Source organism: Salarias fasciatus, chromosome 19 (assembly GCF_902148845.1).
Source record: "Salarias fasciatus chromosome 19, fSalaFa1.1, whole genome shotgun sequence".
Taxonomy (NCBI): domain Eukaryota; kingdom Metazoa; phylum Chordata; class Actinopteri; order Blenniiformes; family Blenniidae; genus Salarias; species Salarias fasciatus.
Window position 1 is genome coordinate 11,748,177 of NC_043763.1, and position 16,414 is coordinate 11,764,590.

The following is a 16,414-nucleotide window of genomic DNA, read 5'->3' on the forward strand; positions in this document are numbered from 1 at the left end:
TAGAGTAGTCTAATGTCAAATGTAAAGATGAATTATCTCCCACCAAATAGCAGAATAACTCCTCTATTTGGTGTGACTATCTCCATCACGACTGGAGCAGTACATGGAACGGCCAGGCGGTGGCAGTAAACTGCCGTGTAATGAGAGCAACATGAATGGGGTGTGAGCCATCATCCAGGGCGTTACCGCCCATCCCACAGTGCGTCCAAAGAGCCCGCCTCTCTGCAAATCTGATTGGCTGTTGAAACTGCCTGGCAGTAAAGTCTGCATTCTGATTGGATGCAGTTCTTGTCAGTCAGCAGTGACGGACGCGTCAATGATTGCTGCTTCGAAAATGAAACTAGCTCGCTTGTTACTCAGAGAGAGACTCAGAAGGAAACGAAAATAAAGCGTTCAATTAAAAAAATCTGAGGGGCGGTGGGTGTTTCCCTTTGATACAGCGGAGGCGACAGAGCCACACGGTAAGGGCTTTTTTTTAAAACCCTGCGGGATCTGGGAGGTGGCATATTATTTTTAGGGTGAGGAAGGCCCGTGCTGTCATAACACGACAACAACAAGCCCTGAACCAGTCCTCCTCCTTTTTCTGGCTTCGTGTCTTCATGTGTCTGATCATTTACCTGTCAGATCTGCGCGGATTTGCAGACTGCTGACATTTCCGTGCGGGTTAAACACTGCTGTGAACGGAAGTGTCGGTGGTCTGTGCTGGGGTCTTATATATTTAGAGAAGGAGTCAGATTTAACAGCAGCAGCTCGTCCTTTTCTTCTCTTGCAGCTGGAAATGTTGCCTAAACACACCTGGATGGGACCTACAGCACTGACATGGAAGTAAGCTAACAATAAACATATTTTATGTATTATTGTTGTTATTATTATCATTATTATTAGCTGTGATCTCAGAGGTTTGAAGAGTTGTTGAAATGTGTGCTCAAGATATGATAATATTGTAAATAATACTGTAAATGTTTTTTTTAATAGAAAACTTTATAGTGTAGTTACTTTTAAACATCATTTAATTGCACGGTTTATAACAGACATTCACTTCAATTTGTCAGATTAAAAAGTCTGCACTCAAAGCACATCCTCAGACCAATTCTGTAAAGATAGCACACCCTGTAGAACACAAGGTGACAGATTATAGCTTTATTTTTTTCTCTAAATAGAAAAAAAATCATATAGATTTTAAAATATGTTTTACAATACTTCTGACTCTTCTTACACAATAATGAATGAAAATGTTTTACTTTGTCATGCATTTTTTCTAACTTTTTAAATGTGTTACGAATCTAATAAGTCTTTCTTCGTCCATTTTGTGTTGTGTTTGGTTTTATTATTATTATTAACTCATTATTGTTGGTTTGGAGGAAATGTTTAAAAAAACCAAAAACCTTCTTTGTCATGTGGCTCCAGACTGAGAGTTACTGTTGTGTTGCTGCTCCTGACCTTTGACTTCTGGAGTCAATCCATATTCGCTCACATAACATGTTTATTTTAGTGTTTTTTTGCGGATGCTGTACAGGACACCCTTGTAATGCAATATAATATATAATGTAAAGTTTGTGAATGTCAGAGTTACATGATCTCCACCCCCTCCCATGTCCACTAATTTTCACATCCACCCCCTTACCCTCCCCTCTTCTCTCCAGTTTGTAGCGATAGGCTCAGCTACCTATTGATGCTGAAGTTCCTGTCACTATGGCGCACTTTGACACAGAGTACCAGCCCCTGGAGGCGTCCTACAGCGACTCTCCTCCTGGAGAGGAGAACCTGTTGATGCATGTGCCTGAAGGGTCCAAATGTAAGTGACGCAAGACAAGTACGATATTTATAGCGACAGTTTTTGTCTCCTGACCACAAAGTGATGACTAATATGAAATGAATCTTTTGCAGCCCAATGGCACCACATAGAAAACCTGGATCTGTTTTTCCAGAGAATATCCTTTTGCATAATTTTTGTTTGGTTATCTTGTGTGTTTTGTTCTGATTGTATCCACCAAGCAAACTGTGTCTTCCTTTGTTGTGCAATGAATATTGCAGCACACAAGTAATTTCCGAATTCAGTTGCACTTCTAATATTCCTTAACATCTGTTTACATTTATAACCTACATCAGAAGAATGGATTCACATGTATGTTGCTGGGAGAACTCTTTGAGCTGGTGTATGTATCGTCCCATATATTTTAATTTATTTCAAATTGATGTTTATTGTGTCTTTTGAGCGTGTTTTGTTTGTCTGCTGTTAATTTCTGCCTCCTCCGTCTTCTTCCCCCCTCTGTGCAGTCAGTTGCTGTTTGTGGTTGGTTTCACGGTGTTCCTCGCTAACTGTGTGGATTATGATGTCCTCTTTGCCAACAAGCTTGTAAATCACACTAATTCATCTAAAGTCACGTTGCCCGGTGCGATTTACCCTGTGGAAGTCTGCAGTGCCCAGTGAGTCCGACTCTGTTTGGTGAATGTGCTGCATTCTGTTTTGTTTTTTAAAGTTTAGAATTGATTGCAAATGAAAAAAATATATATATTTTTGAAGTAGGGAAAAGAAAAGAACAATGCAAATAACACATATAATTACATTGTGTTTGTTTGTACAATGTGGTTATTTTATGTCCTTAAATATTTCCTCTCTCAGTATCCGAAACAACACATTTGTGATCTTCTTGATGATAATCTCTGGGGTGTTTTGGCTGCATCGGCTAATCAAATTCATCTACAATGTCTGCTGTTACTGGGAGATCCGATCTTTTTACATCAACGCCCTGAAGATGAGCATGGTGAGATGCGCAAAAATAAATCAGAATGATTCATCAAATCGGTCAAGTTAACTGTACGGTCTGACCTGTGTTTGTGTATTTCAGTCTGAGCTGCCGTATGCGACGTGGCAGGAGGTCCAAGCCAGGATAGTTGAGATCCAGAAGGAACACCAGATCTGCATCCATAAAAAAGAGCTGACGGAGCTCGACGTCTACCATCGCATCCTCCGCTTTAAAAACTACATGGTGTGTTTTATCGGCTGTGAGATGTTGCGACTGATGACTGTATTGTGTGCCTGACGCAGTTCATCACATTCACAAAGACATGGAGTGACGCTATGATAAAGACTTTCTTCCTGGGTGATTTCAGGTTGCCATGGTGAACAAATCACTCCTTCCTGTGCGATTTCGACTTCCTGTTCTTGGGGACTATGTGTTTTACACTCGAGGTCTCAAATATAACTTTGAGCTCATCTTCTTTTGGGGACCAGGTATTTTTGTTTGCCCTGCGTGTCGTTTATGTGTCTGTTGTATTTCCATGCAGAAAGCACGATCAGTGTTTGTTACTGCTGCAGCAATTACAAATAAGCCTGTTTTTTCTCTAGGCTCTTTGTTTGAGAATGAGTGGAGTCTAAAACCAGAGTACAAGCGAGGAGGCAACAGACTGGAGCTGGCAGACAGACTGGCGTCCCGCATCTTGTGGATCGGCATCGCCAATCTGCTGCTGTGTCCCGTCATTCTGGTGTGGCAGATTCTTTACGCCTTCTTCAGTTACACTGAGGTAAACCTTTCACGCTCGTCCAGAACACACCAAACAATCTCCTCTTGTAGGTACAAGATGTGACAGCGTGTGTGTGTGTGTGTTTTCAGGTGATCAAGCGAGAGCCTGGCAATCTTGGGGCGAGGTGTTGGTCTCTCTATGGCCGATGCTATCTGCGTCATTTCAACGAGTTAGACCATGAGCTCATGTCCCGCCTCAGCAAAGGCTACAAGGTCAGTGCACAACTCAAGAATTGACGTTTATAATCATAAAACTTTACGACAAACCATAATTACTATTATCCACAATCAAATATTTTGACTATTATTTGTACTACACACAACAATACAGTAATTTATTTTAGTTCCTCATGGTTGTTTCCCTTTGTTTCTGTTTTGTTCAGGCTGCATCCAAGTATATGAACTGTTTCCTCTCACCACTGCTGACCGTGATCGCTAAAAATGTAGCTTTTTTCGCTGGCTCCCTTCTGGCCGTGCTCATCGCCCTGACCATCTATGACGAGGATGTTCTGGCAGTGGAACACGTTCTTTCATCCATCACTCTGCTGGGAGTGTGCATCACAGTCTGCAGGTTGGCATTAATGGACTGTCTCAACTTTTTCTTATTCATCTGATAAATAAGTGATTTAACATACGCAAACCAAAATACTTTTTTTTTTGGGGGGGGGGGGTTAATCTTACAATTATCAAATAAATTAAAGACCATGTCCTGATGCATAAAACACACATAATCAAAAAGAAAGTATGAATTTATACAAATTTAGAATTGCATCCTTTCTCCATTAGTTATCTGTGAAATATTTTCGTCGATGTCACCGAAAAAAAGAAAATTATTACTTCATAATTTGTTAAAATAATACTGCAAAGGTCAGAGGTCTGATTTCATCTTGGTGCAGTAGGGCTGTGCATCTTCACTGGTCTCACGATTCAATTACGAATATCTTGTCAACGATTCACTCAGATTCGAGTCTGCAGTGTATCACGATGCATAGCTCTGTGTTACATCCCATTTTCTCTTCATCACTGCACATGGCTACTTTTTTCCATTACTGAATACAAGCAGTCAGATAAAAATGAACTCTTTATTATCGAAAATGACAAACAAAACAACAAGTGTATTTATACCAGTAGAAAAACTCAAATGGAATCAATAGAGTGCAGTGTACTTTAAAGAACTGCTGAGAATCAAGAGACAACAGTACTGTGTTTGTTTGGGAGTATATTAGGTTTAAGCTGACTTTTTAAAGGTTCCAGCAGTTCACAGGATCGGTGCCAGTCAGAACATATTGATGAGGCCAAGATGTCTTTTAGCTCTGTATTAATCAGATTGTTGCAGCATCGCCGTTCCAGTGGCTTACATATAGTCTGAAAATATAACAGTTATGTGCGAGTAGCTATCAGTAAATCACATTGATAAAGTGAAGTGTCACAAACATTCTGAAAATAAGCAGTCAAATCAAATATAAAGTCTCGCCTTCCAGACACACATTGCTTCTCAATTCTACTTCTTTGCTTATAGTTTAATTGAAGGAACTGTAGCAATAGTTAATTGTCTGAGGATTCCTTTTGTCAAAAATAAATCACTGCGTCAATAATTCAACTCCGTTCTTCAAAAGAAAATAGCCGCAACGTCTGTCATTTCTGGTGACATTGAAAACACCCTTTAATACAACATTATAATTGATTATGTTTTGTTGCCGCATCGATGCAGAATCACCCACGTCCTCATCGCGATGCATCATAGAAACGATTGTATTCAACATCGAGTTCAATAGAGAGAGCATGCAGAAGAATGAAATGAAGACAGCACAGCCTGCAGCAACGGCAGTTATGTAAACATGAGGTGAAATATATAACAAGTCAGCCGGTCACTGCTTCAGATATACAGCGCAACAGATGCCTCATTTACAAACACTTTGATTCTTTAAAATGTGTAGAACAGCAAGGAAGGGTAACCGTTAACTGCAAGTCATTTTTATTGCACTTGTAAAGCTAGTTGTAATCCCTTTGACACTCTTTGGCAACTTACTTTTCACCCTGAATGCTCATTGTAAGAGGTTTTCCTTTCATAAGTAGCCTCTGGCTTCTGACAAGTTGAACTCTGCTTTGACTCTGAGGGGAATTTTTCTGCTTTGGATCACATCCCTTCATTGTAATTCTTTCCGGTTTATGTAGCTCTTCACTACAGTTTGAACAACATAGTAAAAGTAGGTTAATCTATTTATATTTTCCTTTAAACGATTTTAACAAATTCAGTCATTTAAACTTAAGACTCAATTCCATGGTGGTCAGATCTTTTAATTCAGGTTTTTTTTTGTCAGATTACCCATTTTAAAAAGCTGCAATGACTGTTTATTTCATCTGACAGGAGCTGAAATTGCAAAACTAGGTTTTCTTCCAGCCATATCTGCCTTTCTGTGTCCCTGCAGGTCATTTATTCCCGATGAGCATATGGTCTTCTGTCCTGAGCAGCTGCTGCGGTTCATCCTGGCTCATATCCACTACATGCCTGACCACTGGCAGGGAAATGCACACAGATATGAGACCCGGGACCAGTTCGCCCAGCTCTTTCAGTACAAAGCAGTAAGTAGGAACGATTTGAATAAGATTTGCCTTTTTGTTGTTTAGTTGCTGAGCAATAAAAGTCAAGTCGATTCTGTAAGCAGGGAGTGTTGTTCACCACATGGCCATGTAAGCCTGAGATTAGAGTGCGACTTCTATTAGATTTTTTTCATTACTGTTGACTTCTACACTTATTGTCTCACAAAGAAAAAAAATATCAAAAAGTTTTTTTCTCCACAGAAAGGTTTTTAGCCTTCAGTGCCGATTGTTCAATCAAACTATATAATTTCTTTTAAAGCATTTTACTGAACCTTTGATATGCTTGTGAACCCGTTTCTTCATGAAGGTGTGTATTCTGGAGGAGCTGCTCAGTCCAGTGGTGACTCCCATCATCCTCATCTTCTGTCTGAGGAGAAAGTCCCTGGAGATCATTGATTTTTTCCGGAACTTCACAGTGGAGGTAGTCGGGGTGGGAGACACCTGCTCTTTTGCCCAGATGGACATCAGGCAGCATGGACACCCTGCGGTGAGCGACTGCTGCAACAGCAGCAGCCACACGCGCAAACAATTTCTAAACATGTGCACGCATTAGGTTAGATTAAATGACAATCGATTCTGCTTTTGTAGTGGATGTCCGAGGGGAAGACCGAGGCATCGATTTACCAGCAGGCAGAAGACGGAAAGACGGAGCTGTCGCTGATGCACTTTGCCATAACCAACCCTCAGTGGCAGCCTCCTCGGGAGACCACCCACTTCATCAGCCAACTGAAAGAGCGAGTGCACAGAGAAGCCACGGGGGCGCCTTCAGAAACACACCCAATGTCCTTATCGGAGTCTGAAGTACGATTCCAAACGCTATCGCTGTGCTGAAATTCAACTTGACAACATCTCTACAGGCAAAAAAAATAAATTCATACCGTGTGTCCTTCCAGCCTCGGAGTCTTGTGGCAAACCTCTTGGCAGGACCCTCGACGCTGGCTTCTGTTCATTTCGGCCGGGACTGCTCCCTGATCAATCATGCCATCGGATTGAGCGATGGGGCGTCCGCCCTGCGCTCCCTCTCCCCGACCAGTGCCGGCCCTCACCTGAGAGGAAGTTTAAGTGTTGCTCACAAGAGCACTGGGCACACGGCCAAATCAATGGCAGGCTCCGGGTAAGAAAACAGCCACTCGAACTTCACTGTATTGCTGCATCAAAACTGAATGTAAGCAGTTTGCTTTTTATTTTGCTCTCTATTTCTTATCCTTCTGCCCCGTCCCTTTTTCTCATGCCGTTTCCTCCACATTGCCCTCTCCCTGCAGGACTGATGCTCGGACTGTGAGCTCAGGCAGCAGTGCATGGGAGGGTCAGCTGACCAGCCTGGTGCTGTCGGAGTACGCTTCAACCGAGATGAGCATCCACGCACTTTACATGCATGAGGTAGAAGTGGCTTTGCATGCACGTCAAGAGGCGTTAAGCCCCATGTAATTTACCCTTACCTTCTTCTTCCTGAAGCTCCACAAGCAGCAGTCTCACGGCGTGTTGTCCCGCCACACGTGGCACAGACAAGCAAGCGACGAGAGCAGCGACAGCGTCCCCGATGAAGTCCGGAGCGAGCCGAACCCTCACTCCAGAAACTTCCCTCGCTCGCACACCTTCCCCAACGCCGTTCCCAGTCCGAGTACCATTCCCCCCTCAGCTTCAGACACCAGCAATGCCACCCTGGGCCAGGAGGGGGCGATACAAGGCAGCAGTCAGCGGCGCCACAGTGGACCCGCCACAGGTTTTGTTTACTGTTGTGACGATTATTCCCCATTTCTTTATGTTCCTGCAAGAGTATTTACAGAACAAATATGAGTCTTAGCTACGTGAAAAGTCTTCCTCAATGAATTCTTTCAATCTTTTTAGATAAACTGTGAGTGAAGTTACTGCATGGTGAATCTTGAGTTCTCTTCACCTTTTTTCTAGACTCTCTTGGAGCAGGAGGGAAAGTTGTCAGGTCTGCTCGTGTGCCTATGGGAGGATGGGCCGAGGAGGGCCAAGCTGCACCCCGACACCACGAGCCACTCCCAGAAGAGAGCTCAGAGGACGAGATGCCTCCTCGCATGCACAGGGTCAGTACTCTTCACACAACTGAAATGACAATATTAACGTGCCTGTGTGCTCTGCAAGTAAAAAAAAATAATCGATTTTGTTCTCTTTCTCCCACTTCAGGTTACATAACAAATTCACCAGAAAAAGTATCAGCGTCTCACCGTCTATGACTCACTAAACACACCCTCATCTCTGTATGGACCTTTCCCCACCAATGACCATCTGATTCGTCGGATAACAAAGGAAATGGGCAATAAGGGTGTCATGTGGTTCTCTGAAGTACTGAAAACACCTGGACAACTTTAGATTGATGTCGCTACAGTGATCTTCATGGGTACAGGGTAAATCACTGTTCATCAGCAGAGGACCTGAAGGATCTAGTTATTTCTAAGAACCACTATTACCATCACGTTACATTTCACACCTTTATGAGATCAGCAGGTTGCAGCACGCCTGAAGAATTGCTTGTTTCGTTACTAGGGGAAAGAAAAAAAAAATCAGACACGAGAATTGTTTAAAAACCGTTTAAAAATGTGCTGATACCAGACTTTGATTGTGTATGTCTGTTTTTGTTCTATTAGAATGAGGCTGTAGATCCTGCGCTGTTCTGTCTGTCAGCTTGCATCTGGCCTCTTCCCAAGATCAAAAGCCTCAAAAAGAGTAAAACTCACATGATATGTAGAATTATTTTTTCTGCCTTCATTGCTTTCTAAGTAATTTTTTTCTTTTTTCTTTTTTTTTTTAATTCAAAACCCCTAAACCTCTCCTGCAATCTGGCTGTTTGTGCCGATAGATGTTCGTTTAAAGGATAAATTGTACAGAACATCCTGGTATTCTGCATGCTCACCCATGCACATTGTAAATATAAGTTTTGCAGCAGCCAAATAAAAACATTATACAAACAATAACATTTGAAAATAGAACAGACTAGCATAGGAGTAAGGCCAGCATCATGCGGGTTGTAACCACAGTTGCTTTATACAACCACATTTTTTAATGTTTTGTCTGTTCATCATTTACTTATTTTTCAGTGGACTTCCTTGGACTAACGAGGCAGTTTTAAGCATGTAATACTGACTTTTCTGGCACACACAAAAAAGAAACAAATACAAGTGCATGTATATCATCTACTCATCCTTCTGATGACCAAAAGTAGATGAACCTCCCAGGAAAAAAACACTGCACTGTGCCAGATCCTGCTTCATCGCAACACAACAGTACTCTGTTCCTCTATCTTTACGCCAGTTTCTTCCAAAATGCACTTTAGGGATTTGTCAAAGCAGAGGGTGTCACGTAACATGGATTGTGTGTATGTGTATATTTTTCGATATACATATTTTTAAATTATTTTATTTATCAAAGGGATGTGCCATGATGATTGACAGTTGGTGAATCAGGGATGTGTTTTTTTGTGTTGTACACTTGAATGGAGAAAAACTGTCAAGCTGATATCACGGTGGGAGACGTAGTGACCCAGTTCGGTTACGGTATATTATATGAAATCGCTGTTGGACATTTGTAAAAATATCATTTTGTACAGTTGTAAATCCACCTATTAAAGATAACACGGTGATTTTGTGTGTTGTTTGTTCAATTTGTTGTCTTTTTATGATCACAAGAGAGACAGAAAAAAAAGAAAAGAGAGGAACTGAGAGCTTCTTTTGACTTTACAATGCAATTTCTGGCTTACATTTTTGTAATCAAAATTCTGTGATGTACTGACTGGTGGTAGAAGAAGCTGTGGCTACAGAGGTCCATGGTTCGAATCCGGCTGTTCACAGATATGTATTCTAACTGCAATTTCAGCCTGCTGTTAAACTTTGAGGCATTTTATATATATAGATTGATACATAGATATTAGGGATGGGACGAGATCTCGTGTCACGAGATCTCGCGAGATCGCAATGCCGCGAGATCTCGCGAGATCGAATGCCGCGAGATTAAGTAAGTTTATATCAAGGCATAAACTCTTTATTAACTGGAATATTGACGGAATGATACATTACAAGGCGCAAAGCCATATAAACACGTGCAAACCCCTGAATATGCCCATATTCATATTTAAAAATCCGGTCGAAAAGGACATGAAATACTGTTCTGCGCATGTTCTATCTGCAAGGAATCTTGGTCTTTTGAGTCCACAAACTACACTTGTGATGCAGTTTAATTGATACGACGTAAAGAAAATGTGCGGAAACGATCGTTCAGTTCTTCTCTTTTATTGAAAAAACAGTGCATCGCATCAATGCACATTTTACCACATCTTACCGGCTCACACTCTTTTTCTAACAACATGCAGAGAGAGCCTGCAGCGGCTGCAGCGCCCTTCTTCCTCTGTGGTGTCTGTGTAAAATAAGGTTGAACATGCAAACAGCGCACCTAGTGGCATGAAGTGCAAATGCAGTCATGGCGTCGTCTGTGCGCCGCGGTTTGAATGGGAATAGGGGAACTAGGCAGCCGCATAGGGCGCAGTGTAGAGCGGAGGGCAACGTGGCCGTACAAGAGGCACTCCGACCCGACACTCCATGCTCTGACGCTGCATGTGAGTACCGCGCTGCCCCCCACACCTTAGCACCAACCCCCCCCCCCCCGCCCCCCGTCTCGTGTCGTCTCGATCTCGTGGACTCAATTTCGCGAGACATCTCGTCCCGTGAAATTTGTGTCTCGTCCCACCCCTAATAGATATAGATATGTATATATAAAATGGCCTACTGTACTACTGTAAATTTATTCCATGGTCACACTCACACAAAAACAGGTTTTATTTAAGACAAAACTGTCAGCCAATTTTCTTTCTTTTCTTTTAATTTTTTTTGGAGCTTATCTATTATATTGATACTCTTACAAATAAGGCCAATTTGATCAATTATGAACGGGCTTTGAATACATACAGATATTCATGTGAAAAGGAAAAAGCACTGCTGCAGAAATAAATGCCACATTTATTGCAAATTATACACTTTATTTTTTTGTATCATACAAATAAATACAGGAGTTAATAATAAGCAAAACTATTTTAACAGCAATACAACACAAAAGATAAAAAAAAATCTATGAAAAGGCTAAGGTCTGTAGAGAAATAAGAAACGAAAATAGCAGCATTGCAACACTTAAACTATATTTTGTGCGGTCAGCTTTTCAAACTACAACATTCAGTAAGGACACAATCCATTCCTTGGATATCTTGGAACGGTGTCACAGGCGCAGCTCATCTGCCTTGGGATGCAAAAGTTGGTCAAGGTGCGGGCCAGCCAGGGTCACAGGTTCGGCTTGTCATTGGTTGCCGAGATTGCCCGTGACTCGCCCTGACATTGGTTGGTTAGGGAAATCTGGACATTCTTGGTATCGATTGGACGCTGGACCTCGGGACCACCTCCAGGGAGCAATAGTCTGCTTAGGAGGGGCGAACAGTGGGAAGAAGGCGGAAATGGAAACGAAGTTAGTGAAATAATGCCACGTATAGGAGCACGAGCCCGGATAGCTCAGTCGGTAGAGCATCAGACTTTTAATCTGAGGGTCCAGGGTTCAAGTCCCTGTTCGGGCGAATGCGTTTTCCTCTTTGCAATTCAGTAGTTATTACCATTTGCAACGCTAAACACAGACGCGATTGTGCCTTCTGGCAATTGAAATCACCGTCTGTGAAGAGGAAATCTCACACGTTTACCGCAGGGCATCTGAAACGCTCTTTACGACTCTTCTTTTTGTCTCAGCACGTGGCATAGAAATTAATCAAATCCTTCAGAAATACACTCACGATAAAGCAACAGTACTCTATCCAAAGTGCCCCTCAATGACTGCGGTCAGTCAATGACTGCGGTCAAGTGAGCGTCCGCAATGCCACATCTTAAATGTTCAATATCGTATTTATACTTACGGATAAATCTCTCAAGCGTGAAAGCCGTAGATCCCTTTTCCGCCATTAAAAAAGAAAGAAAGACAAACCTGCTCCTATTTCAACGGAAATTTCTTAGATATTTTTTTCAAAAAGGTATATCACGATTTGTTTTCGTATATTACTTAGTGGTTTGATATATTTCCATCAAAACAACAAACAGAAGTGATGATTGGAAGTTGATTTCAATCCAGCTTCCTACTTTGCATTGTGTTAGGACAACACACTCACCACACCACCAGGGATCTGTGAATTAATAACCTCTGAAACACATTCTGAATGATTTGCTCCATCTTATTTCTGAACTGACAAATGAAAGTTACTAAAGCAGACTTTAGAAATGACAGAACTTAAATCAACCAAACTCAAAGTTTCCAGGATACTAACAATGATTAAAAAGCAGCTGAATAATTCCTCTGTAACACTGTGCTCCTCCTCCCTTTCACAGAAAATATGCATAACGTTCACAATATTTCTGGGGGTATAATGTGCAAACTGTTTTCAGATCATCCCATTAAAAAAAAAAAAATCAAGCACAATAAGTGTCACAAACTCTGAATTCTATGCTCCACTTGTTTTTTTGTTTGTTTTTTTTTCACCTTAAACATGACACAGCAAATCAAGGCTGCTGGAAAGAAAAGAAAGGAAAATAGATCACATAAAGATAAATTAATTAAAGTATCAGTGACACTGAAAACATTGAGCAATTCCTTAAAGCCAAATTGGAAGGAACAATATGCAAACAGTGAAAGCTGGAACACAGTATAAAGTCCTGCTTCTGTGTATTGATATTTTTAAGAATGCACATCACAGTGGTGGGAGTGTGACAGGTGCAGTTGCATGATGAAACAAAGACGCTTGTCCATCTGCAGGTCCTCCTGAGGCTAATGGTGAGCCTGGTGCGTATGTTGAGTAGTTGATAGGGGGCAGATGTGGTGCTGTAGGGGTCGGACCAAAATGATGATGATGATAGACAGCATTGGCTCTTGGTTTGTCATGTGCCCTTCCGAAAAAATGATTTCCTTGGTAACTGTCCTGGAAACAAATGGAGAAATTTAACATGAGAAGAAATCTTGTATTATTGTCAAGTACAATAACTTACTGTGTGTGTGTGTGTGTGTGTGTGTGTGTGTGTGTGTGTGTGTGTGTGTTCTCGTATTTCTGTCCTTGTTGGGGCCAAATGTCCCCACAAGGATAGCAAAACGTGAAACGACGTGCCTTGTGGGGACCTTTTTCCGGTCCTAAGTAGGAGAAACAGTGTTTTCTTGACCATGTTGTTGTTACTGAAAAAAGTAAAAGTGCAAAAACATTTCTTTAGGGTTAGGCTTTGTTGTGGTGTGGGTTAGGGTTAGGGTAAGGGTCAGGGTTAGGGGCTAGACATGAATGGGAGTCAATGGAAGGTCCCCACAAGGATAGAAATACGAGACTGTGTGTGTGTGTGTGTGTGTGTGTGTGTGTGTGTGTGTGTGTGTGTGTGTGTGTGTGATACCTTGCCAAGATATGCATTGTGAGGGGCAAACGGACCGAGCCCCCCAGGCGGGGACAGGACCATGGGGGGCATGGCATTCAGCATCATGTTGTGCATGATGATCTGATGCATCTGGGCATTTTGCATCAGCATCAGTTCCACCATGTCTAACACAAAAACACACAAACACACAAATGCAAGCATTGATCGAGCACAGGCACTTGAAAGTCTAATTTTTGTGATGTACCTTCTTTGATGCTGCCTGATTGTGTTGCCCGGTAGGACTGTGCCGGGGAGATCTGTGGGACCAGAGGCGGCTGTGCTGGAAACTGTTGTATTAAAGCCGGAGGGTGATGGGGCAGCTGTAAGCATGGAAAGAAACGTTTTATTGTAGATCTTGTGCAAATATCTTTACATGAAGAAATTCTGATTCTTTTCAACAGGCCCTCCATTCATGCTCACAGTTTGTTGCGTGGGATGAGGCTGAATCGGGCCGTTTAGTGGAGGAAGTAGGAAGGGCAGGAAGGTGGCCGGATAGTGGGCGTGTGTGGGTGCCGCAGGTGGAGGAGGTGGAGGAAACTGAGGTGCAGTGATGCAGTGTGAGTGATGTCTCCGAGACCCTCCCCAGGTGTGAGGTCGGTTGACGTCTTCCAGTAAATGCAGCTCCTGCACACAGCCGTGAATACTTTAGCTGGTTTCTCATCAGGATCATGTGACCAGGAGAGGCCGCCACTCAAACAAAAAATAAAAAATATGTTCCGTTTTAACAATTCTGTGCTTATGTGTGCTACAAAGTTAAAATACTGCTATTATTTCATTGTTTCCAAATGTAAATATTTACTTTTCATAAAGCAGGGACACAACTGGAGGAGCTCTGGCATCTGCCCCCTTCACAGCACAGAATCCCTTGCAGACGAACCTCAGATTAGAGGTTCAGCAGACACCCTTTGATATCTTCAGTTAGGTGTGTGTAGAATTACGATAAAATATATAACACAACCAATTGTGAGTAGAGTGTGCATTTTTACAATTACTGGCTGAATTTAAGTTTATGTCCTAAATTTATGAGTTAATGAATTTGTAGGTATTTCTTAAAGAGCTGCCCCACTGTGTATCTCTGTTCCTCATGTTAACAGTGGATCTAAGTTACTTTTTAATGCTTTCAAAAAAAATTCACATACCCTTAGTTTTTGTAGCAGGTGCTGCTTTCGCCTCCGTGCACGTTGGATTGCATGCATCTGTCCATCATCACTGCCTTAAAACAAACTCATTATGTTAGACTGTAATTTCCCCAATCTCAACTTTCCCACAGTCATCCTCAAAGTGAATCAAAATGTTCAGGCTTGAACCTTATACAGTCCACATTGATGAGGCTCAGCAATAATAGTCACTGTAGCTCTGGGTTTTGCCACTCAACATTTTCACTATCAGTTTCTTTTCTTATACTGGACCTTTGAGATTTTTGGAAAAGGAAACTTATTTCCCATAAACTATGATGTGGCGGGCCGCGTTAAGGGTTTAGGTTTGATAGTTTAATCATAATATCACCCATTTTTTGATGTGAGGAATTACTTTTTATTGTCTTTTAGTAATAACATCTTAACAAGTATGAAAATGACACCAGGTTAATATGTGAACTCTCACACAAACAATTTTTTGTTTCTTACTTGCAGACTGAGTAGACTCTGGTCTGTCTTCCATGTCCTCCTTTGTAGTTTCTAAAGGGTAAGCATTCATTTAGGTTCAAGTGAAAAACAAAGTATACCAAAGAGATTTACACAAACTTTAACATCTGAGTGACATTCACGCACCTTTTTAAAGAAAGTTTATGTTCTGGTGAAGCACAGATATTCCATCCTATAAAAAAGAAAACAGACCTTTTGGTGTTCTGAAATGTACATATTTGTATCATGTATCAGCCTAAAGAGATAAAATAAAAGCACATACTCACTGAAACATCCCATCTACCTGAAAATAAGCATTTGGGGGAACAGACCGTGTGCACACCTGTGTGTTTGACTCAAAATACAGACACACTCTGGTTACCATGAGACACTTCTGTTTACTGTCACCTTGACTTGTAGATATGCTTGGTTGGGTTTCTAGGTGGCTAGTAGGAGGGGAAGACAGAAAATGTATTCTTTTACCCTTCCTTTGAGACTTGAATTTCTCACTATAAACTGCTTCAGCTTAAGACCAAGCATCTCACCAACATGTACTAAAGTGGAGATGTAAACAAATGGTGGGAAATTCCCAAGAAAGCAACACACGTTTAAAAGAAAACACTTTGAAAATTTCACAGCTTTTAAATTGCACTATCTTGGAACATCAATGCTATTTCAAAACACATTGTTATGTTTTTTTATATATATAAAAAAAGGTTTCGGCATTATTTCATTTTAATCATACATCCTAGTACAAAATACAGTGAACTTTCACAACATGTCCATTATTTTTCACATTTTATAGACTCTAATATGCACATTATTACTGTTTGACTCGATGACTAAGCAACTTCTTAGCTTGACGTAAATGCTTCGCCACTGACTAATTACAAAATGCATTCCCCTAAAAATAAATTAGAAGTTACTTTTAGTGGAAAAACTCCAGTGTTTTCCTCATCATTTTGAACTTAGCAACGTCATCCTGGAAAGCAATTTATTTATTTATATAGTACCTATCTGACACATGATTTTCACAGGAAATAATGTGAATAAAACAAGATGAACAAATGCATGAATTATGCTCAAATTTCTGGCTTTATTGTCTTGAATGACATGGAACCAAGATGAGCTCTGACTTTCAGCCTTTCATCTTTGGGACCAAAAACAATTACCTCCATTTTTTTCTCTATTATAAAGTTGTTTAAATTTCTCACACACCCAGTTACATTTA

At 41.3% G+C, this 16,414-nt stretch overlaps 1 protein-coding gene and 1 non-coding gene across 2 annotated transcripts; both read left to right on the top strand.

Moving 5' to 3' along the window:
- The first annotated feature begins 324 nt into the window (after positions 1 to 324).
- atg9a (ATG9 autophagy related 9 homolog A (S. cerevisiae)) lies at positions 325 to 9,732 on the top strand. Its single transcript, XM_030117561.1, has 20 exons — positions 325 to 461; positions 773 to 825; positions 1,644 to 1,795; positions 1,888 to 1,931; positions 2,092 to 2,156; positions 2,278 to 2,427; positions 2,624 to 2,765; positions 2,850 to 2,990; positions 3,115 to 3,235; positions 3,350 to 3,525; positions 3,615 to 3,737; positions 3,908 to 4,095; positions 5,954 to 6,107; positions 6,433 to 6,612; positions 6,714 to 6,926; positions 7,019 to 7,239; positions 7,388 to 7,505; positions 7,581 to 7,848; positions 8,034 to 8,179; positions 8,280 to 9,732. The coding sequence occupies exons 3-20, from the start codon at positions 1,693 to 1,695 to the stop codon at positions 8,286 to 8,288; spliced, it is 2,562 nt and encodes an 853-aa protein (XP_029973421.1). The 5' UTR covers positions 325 to 461; positions 773 to 825; positions 1,644 to 1,692; the 3' UTR covers positions 8,289 to 9,732.
- A 1,898-nt stretch (positions 9,733 to 11,630) lies between these two features.
- On the top strand, positions 11,631 to 11,703 carry trnak-uuu (transfer RNA lysine (anticodon UUU)). Its single transcript has one exon. It is a non-coding gene; the product is annotated as a tRNA-Lys (tRNA).
- The last annotated feature ends 4,711 nt before the right edge of the window (positions 11,704 to 16,414 follow it).